Source organism: Myotis davidii, unplaced genomic scaffold, assembly GCF_000327345.1.
Source record: "Myotis davidii unplaced genomic scaffold, ASM32734v1 scaffold164, whole genome shotgun sequence".
NCBI classification, from domain to species: domain Eukaryota; kingdom Metazoa; phylum Chordata; class Mammalia; order Chiroptera; family Vespertilionidae; genus Myotis; species Myotis davidii.
The window spans coordinates 1,261,997-1,268,940 of record NW_006296417.1 but is presented as its reverse complement, the minus strand read 5'-3'; the positions used below and the strand labels follow the sequence as shown (position 1 = coordinate 1,268,940).

Below are 6,944 nucleotides of genomic sequence, written 5' to 3'. Positions count from 1 at the left end.
TCATGTCCGGCCTGTCAGGCCTGTGGTGCAGGTGGCGGTGTCCTCAGTGCCCAGGTGAGGACGCCGGGGGATGGGCCCGAGACCAGGGCAGTCGAGCCTGGGGAGCCTGGCTGGAGGCCTGATACTTGGGGCACGATGGGGGGGTGCCCCTGTCATGAATGGTCCTTCTGCAGGCAACAGTTCCCACAGGGTCAGGAAGGCTTTAAAAACCCAGATTCTGCCCCTGGCAGCAGTTGAGCGTCGTCCCTGCACCGTCCCTGCACCGAACGGTTGCTGTTTGATTCCCAGTCAGGGCGATCCGGCTTGATCCCCCAGGAGGGGGCGTGCAGGGGCAGCCGGTCGCTGCTTTGCTCTCACATCAATGGTTCTCTCTCTCTCTCTCTCCCTCTCTCTCTCCCTTCCTCTCTGAAGAGTGTGTGTGTGTGTGTGTATGTATTTTTTTTTAAGGAAGATTCCTGTGCTGGTGTACACGTGCGGGTCTAGTGTCGTAAGCACTTAATTAAAATGGCAGCGATCGCTTATCCTCTTGCTGATGGCAGCCTGTGCCTGGCGATGCCAAGTCACCCAGCACCGCTTAGGAAATGATTTGCTCTCGACATGGGCGTGTCTTGCCATGGCCGGTTTCTACGTTAGGGACCCACCTACAGAGCACTCATTCACGCATTCACTCATTCACGCATTCACCCCGCCGGCGTTGGTGGAGGGCTGTGTCAGGCGCGGGGCTGACGGGCAGCCAGAGCGGTCCTGCCCTCGTGGGCACGGCGTGTGGGCCGTTCACAACCTTGTTACGCGCCAGCGGAGCTCTGAGCGCGTCTGCTGGGAACCTCACTCCTCGCCCCTGAGGATGGGAGGCGGGGAAGGCGGGAGTTTGCTGGGAGACACGTAGGTGTGTGTGTCTGTGTGTCTGTGTGTCTCGTAGGCGGGGAAGGCGGGAGTTTGCTGGGAGACACGTAGGTGTGTGTGTCTGTGTGTCTGTGTGTCTCGTAGCCACACAGATCCAGTGCAAACCTCTGTAGGTGCGGGGAAAGCGGGAGTTTGCTGGGAGACACGTGGGTGTGTGTGTCTGTGGGTGTGTGCGTCTGTGTGTCTCGTAGCCACACAGATCCAGCGCACACCTCTGTAGATGCTCCTGCTCCTAATTTATAAATCTTTCTAGGGAATCTGTAACTTCTGTGAGTTGTTTTTTTAAATATGTTTTTATTCACTTCAGAGAGGGGAAAGGAGAGGGAGAGGGAGAGAGCGAGAGAGAAACAGCAATGATGAGAGAGAATCGTGGATCGGCTGCCTCCTGCACGCCCCACACTGGGGATCGAGCCCGCAACCCGGGCCTGTGCCCTGACCGGGAATCGAACCGTGACCTCCTGGTTCCTAGGTCAATCAATGCTCGACCACTGAGCCACGCCGGCCGGGCCGCAGTGATTCTTTTAAAAGCCCTTACACGTATGTATTCAGTAAGTCTTGGAAAACACATGTTTCCGTGGGCCTTCCGGAACAGAGGCTGAATTTGAAGGAGCCTTTTGTCCTCACAAAGAATTCATTTCCAACAGTGGTGATCCCTCTAGGCCAGGGGTCCTCAAACTACGGCCCGCGGGCCACATGCAAATACAATTACTGTATTTGTTCCCGTTTCGTTTTTTTACTTCAAAATAAGATATGTGCCGTGTGCATAGCAATTTGTTCATAGCTTTTTTTTTTAAACTATAGTCCGGCCCTCCAACGGTCTGAGGGACAGTGAACTGGCCCCCCTGTTTAAACAGTTTGAGGACCCCTGCTCTAGACAGACGAGTACCATTCAAGCACAGGTTCAAGTGCTAAGCAGCGCGATGGTCCTCCCCATGTGGCCCCCATGGTCCTCCCCGTGTGGCCTGGGGGGCCGCTGGGTTTCCCCGAGACCCTCTCGGGGCATCTGAGGTCAGAGTGATGCCCGTCCTCACCCCGAGGCGTGCGCTGCCTCGCTCACATTCCTTCTCCCCTGCGTGTGAGGGGCCGTTTCCAGGGACCAGATGGCGTGACCGCATCCCGGCGGGTGGGATGCGGCGCGTGGGTGAGGATCAGCCAGGCTCCCGGGTGTGGATAAGACGTGACCGCGTGCCGTCCTCCTGGCTTCCTCCTGCTCATTTCACAGCCGTGTGGTTTCCGTTCGCACGTCACGGCGTTTCTCGCCGTTGCTTCTAAGCGAACGAAGAAGTCTTTCTAAACGTTGTCTCTTAGCTTCAGACAGGGATGTTCATCGCTCGATGCAGCCCTGCCCTAGACACAAGTTCTTTGGGAGCTGGAGCATCTGGGAACGTGGGAAGCGGCTTTGGGACGGAGAAGTTTGAGAACCGCTGAACCAGGGCTCCCGGCTAGACGTGGAGCGTGTTACCTAATCCCGCAGACAGTCGGAGTCTGTGAAATGGGCTGATGATCAAAGTCTTCCCCTCGTAAAAGGATTAAAGGCGTTCCTGTGTGTCGGGGGTTTGTGAGAATCCATGGCTCCGCGTAAGCATTCTACGTGTGCGAGCTCTCGTCAGCGTTACCACTGACTGTGACAGCCGGCGAAGAGAACGTATTTCCAACACAAAAGATGTTTCTCTAGACCAGTGGTTCGCAACCTTCCTAAGGCCGCGACCCTTTAATAGTTCCTCAGGTTGTGGTGACCCCCAATTTCATGGTTACAAATGGAACATAATGAAAGCAGAGTGGTTAATCACAAAAACAATATGTAATTATTGATATGTTTTCCGATGGTCTTAGGCGACCCCTGTGAAAGGGGCGTTCGACCCCGAAAGGGGTGGCGACCCACAGGTTGAGAACCACTGATCTAGACTATAAAAAGCCCTAGCTGGTGTTGCTCAGTGGATAGAGCGCCGGCCTGCAGACTGAAGGGTCCCAAGTTCGATTCCAGTCAAGGGCACAGGCCCAGGTTGCGGACTCGACCCCCAGTAGGGGGGGCGTGCAGGAGGCAGCCGATCCATGATTCTCCCTCACTGATGTTTCTCTCTCTCTCACTCTCCCTTGCTCTTCTTCTCTGAAATCAATAAAAATATCTGTTTGAAAAATAAAATAAAAACATATTTTTTAAAAAAAAACAACAACAAACCAAAACACACAGTGATTTTCAGAACCTAAAAAGCCCGCCTTAAATATTCTGCTGTGTAAACGTGTTTTCTTCTTCTCTTTCTAGGGCAGCCCCGAAACTTGCAGGACCTGTGCCGAATTAAAATCCGACAGTGTATAGGCCTTCAGAACCTAAAGCTACTTGATGACCTCCCCATTGCCAAGGTCATAAAAGACTACTTAAAACACAAATTCGACGGCATCTGACAGACACAGGCCCCCCGGGCGCGGGGCCGGGCGCTCTGTCCCAGACACCCCTAAGGCCGTTCGCCTTGCACAAAGTATATCCTATGCAATTTGATCCGCCGAGAAGTCAGAGAGCAGGTGTACACTTTTAGATGTTTATTCTTTCTGTTTGTTTTTTTTTTTATTTTTCCGTTCGTTTGTTCGGTTGGTTTTCGTTGTACGGGAGGGGTTGTTGGTTTTTTATATATATATCTATCTATAAACACACCACATGCTTGACAGTCTTAATTTGGTTTCTTGGTCCAGGTTTGAGAGGTCCAAGCTTTCTCTCCAATGCCGCACTCACAAAAGCTTGTGGGGGGGGTGGTAGTTCTCCCCCACACCCCCACTCCCACCCCCACCCCCACCCCCAAACGTCGCGAGCAGGCTTGGAGCAGAGAATCCGCCCTTTGCCAATGTCATGGGTTCATGGGCTTGTGCATGTTACCAACCAGCAGAGCACATGTTAACGTTGGGAGTCCTCGTCCCACCCAGGACGGGGTTCTGGGTTCTACTAGAAAATGCACCCCTCCTCCCCCCGAAATTTTGTAAGTACTCCTGTCCCCTCGTTCGTTTTTTTAATGAATACAGATTGGCTGTTTGAAACGGTTCCTTTCCTAGTTCCCGTCGCTTTCGGTGGTTTGGGGGGGGGGGGACCTAACCCCAGTACCTCTCTATTCCCGGGGAGCGTGCTCTTGTTTTTAACTTATTTTTCTTAACCATCGCAGGAAGTGACACGGGGCCTCCGCGAGTCTCTGTGGGAATAGTGCTTTAAAAAAAAAAATTAACGGGATTGAAAATCACTTTCTAAAGCCCCTGTCTTCTGTTTTTCTGAAGCGCCTCCGGTGCAGGACAGTACTTTCTCGGGTGTCTCTGGGCCATTATCTCGCTTGATGTTCCCCGTGCCGTGGCCGCCGGCTTTGCCGTGCCCGTGAGCGTGGGCACTGCCACTTCCGTGTGAATTGCGGGACCGGAGTCCCCCGGGTCGCAGTTTCCATTCAGGGCTCCATCCTTTCCTCCACGCAGATGGAGCCGAAAATTTCATCTCCGGGTGGGAGAGCATTTTTCCCTAAAAATAGCCCCAAACGGCATTAAACCCTGTGGCTGTCATGGTGGAATCGTTCGAGGCGGTTCCATGGCGTTGTGTTGTGTTGTGTTGGGGTTGGTTTTTTTCCTCCCCAGTGAAGCCAGACCTCGAAAGGGTGACATTTCTAATCGGCTGGTGCATCTGGAGAAACTCCTACTGTGCCGATGAGCCCTTACCCGCGGGGACCGTATTTCCTGGGTTGATAGGGCTGGCAGCGTGAAAACGCAGGCGTGATAACGCATCCGTAACCACGCAGAAGCTTCCAGAAGCCGCAGGGACCCGGGATGAGGCCCTTGGAAGTGGGTGCCGCGCCTGATGGGTCATGTCGTTTCCAAAAAGCCTCTTCCAACTTCCCAGGATGGTTCCTGGCGCTTTGGGCAACAACCAGCCACGCATCGTAACGCGTTTCTCATCAGAGGTTGGCGCGGGGAAGGGTTGGCCTGGTCCGAGTCTCTGCTTCTACGTCCCCAAGTGGGGAGCTGTTGCCACAGCGAATTGGGGGCCTCCTGCGGCTGGTCCTTCGGGAAAAGGGTGCCTCGGGGGTCGCCGATGGGGGAGCCGTGAGCGTGTGGCCGGTTTTGTCACCACCCCCAGCCTGTCACCGCAGCCAGGTGGCCGGAAAGGGGTGACCTATCCCTTCCCCCGTAAAAATTGCTCCGAAAAGTTCACTTCCCTCGGGACATCGGGAGCCGAGCCGCGTGGTGGCTCTTTAACACCGAGGCCGGAGCCGAGAGCCACCCACAGGCATCGGGGACATGGCACAGCCAGGAAGGAACGGGACCCTATTTCTCCCTGTAAAATCCAGGCCCCGGGAGGCGAGGACGGGGGAGGGCGCGCAGGCCCTCTGTCCGCCTACGTGTGTGTTCATTCAATCAGTTTAGTCTAAAATGATTCTGTTTCCCCAACCAGCCCAAAGTTTCCCCAAAGCCAGCCACCGAGTCCCAGTCAGGGGGTCCCAGGTAGAAAAACCGAGGCGAGTTCTTCGTGCCGTGTCGCTGCTTCGACTTGAGAAAAAAAAAAATTATGCGAGCTCCTTCCGCGATTGAAATTTCTATTTAATGAAGACGTGTCTAAGCCCCACTATTTATGGTTTGAGGTTTGATTTCTCCGGACACTTAAAAAGAATGTTTTTTGTGGGGGTGTTTTTTTGGGGGGGTTTTTTTGGTAACAGACTCCCAATCACATCAGCGTATTTCACAATAACTAAAACTGTCTGGAGGTCAGGAATCCGTGGGATGGAGGGGTGAAGGTGCAGGTCCGCGTTTGAATCGGATTGTTCTAGAAGAAGCATCCTGGGGTCCCATGGTGAGGAGAGAGAAACGAGTCATTTCAGAAAGAGAAAAAAAAAAATCAACCGATCGCTTTTCCCAGAATCTTGACTGGGATGTTCAGAATAGCATCAAATTTGTCAGCGACCCTTCACGTTTCTTTTGCAATTTATGAGTGAAGCCTCCGCGTAAACCTTTATAGAAAACCCATCTGGCAAGTACACCAAAGAAACCAGCTCCTGAAAGGTTATGATCAGCCATGAACTGCCAACCTCATCTGTTTTTGAAACCGAGTTCCTCCCCCTCCCCACCCCACCCCCATGTAAATATTTGTGTTCATAAATGTACAGCAGAGCGAGAGTGGTTTTTTTGTTTTGTTTTTTTTAGATTATTTAATGCCCATCTTTCTAAACTATTGATGACAGAAATAATCCACGCTTGTGCGTCGGGACGACGTCGCCGTTTTGTTCTTTGAGTCGTTATCGGTCACGCTCGGGACGTGTTTCCGCGAGAGAGTCCAGTGTCCTGTGGCCGTGGCCAGAGTCCACGTGGCACACGGGGGAGCGAGCGCCTTGTGTCAGGCTAAGAGACGAGAACGGCCGTGACCCCGGGGGATTCTAACCACCCTGCCCAAGTGCTCAGCAGCCCAGGATATGACCGGGATGAGGCCCTCTGCCCCCAAATTGAGCTTTCATGTAACTCCTAGTGTGTTCTCTCATACTGTATTTTGTTCTTCCTTTGTAATGTAAGTTTGTTTTGCTTTGGGTCAGTTTGAATTAAAAAAAAAAACAACTTCAATCTGGTTTTAACACTTCCTGGAATTGTGTGTTATTTCTAGTCGGCCTTAACGGTTTAACATTTCCCAGCTCTTTCGTGAAAGGAAATAAAAATCTAACCTTCCTTCATCAATATTTTTTCTTTAAATGTTTTTTATTGATTTCAGAGAGGGAGAGAGAAAGAGAGAAACATCAGTGATGAGAGAAAATCGTGGATCGGCTGCCTCCTGCGCGCCCCCTACTGGGGATGAGGCCTGCCACCCAGGCATGTGCCCTTGACCGGAATCGAACCAGGGACCCTTCAGTCTGTAGGCCAACGCTCTATCCACTGAGCCAAATCAGCTAGGACTTAACGTTTATTTTTTTAAGATTTTTAAATTGGCCCAGTGTGCTCAGTGGTTGATGTCTACCTATGAACCAGGAGCTCATAGTTTGATTCCAGGTCAGGGCACATGCCCAGGTTGCGGGGTCGATCCCTAGTGTGGGGTA

The 6,944-nt window shown here is 52.6% G+C and overlaps 1 protein-coding gene across 1 annotated transcript in view; it reads left to right on the top strand.

Moving 5' to 3' along the window:
* ASB7 (ankyrin repeat and SOCS box containing 7) overlaps window positions 1-6,488 on the top strand; it is a 22,124-nt gene extending 15,636 nt beyond the window's left edge. The window contains exon 3 of the mRNA XM_006771741.2: window positions 3,167-6,488. Within this exon, the coding sequence (XP_006771804.1) occupies window positions 3,167-3,306 (140 nt within the window). The 3' untranslated portion in view covers window positions 3,307-6,488. The remainder of the gene's footprint in view (window positions 1-3,166) is intronic.
* The last annotated feature ends 456 nt before the right edge of the window (window positions 6,489-6,944 follow it).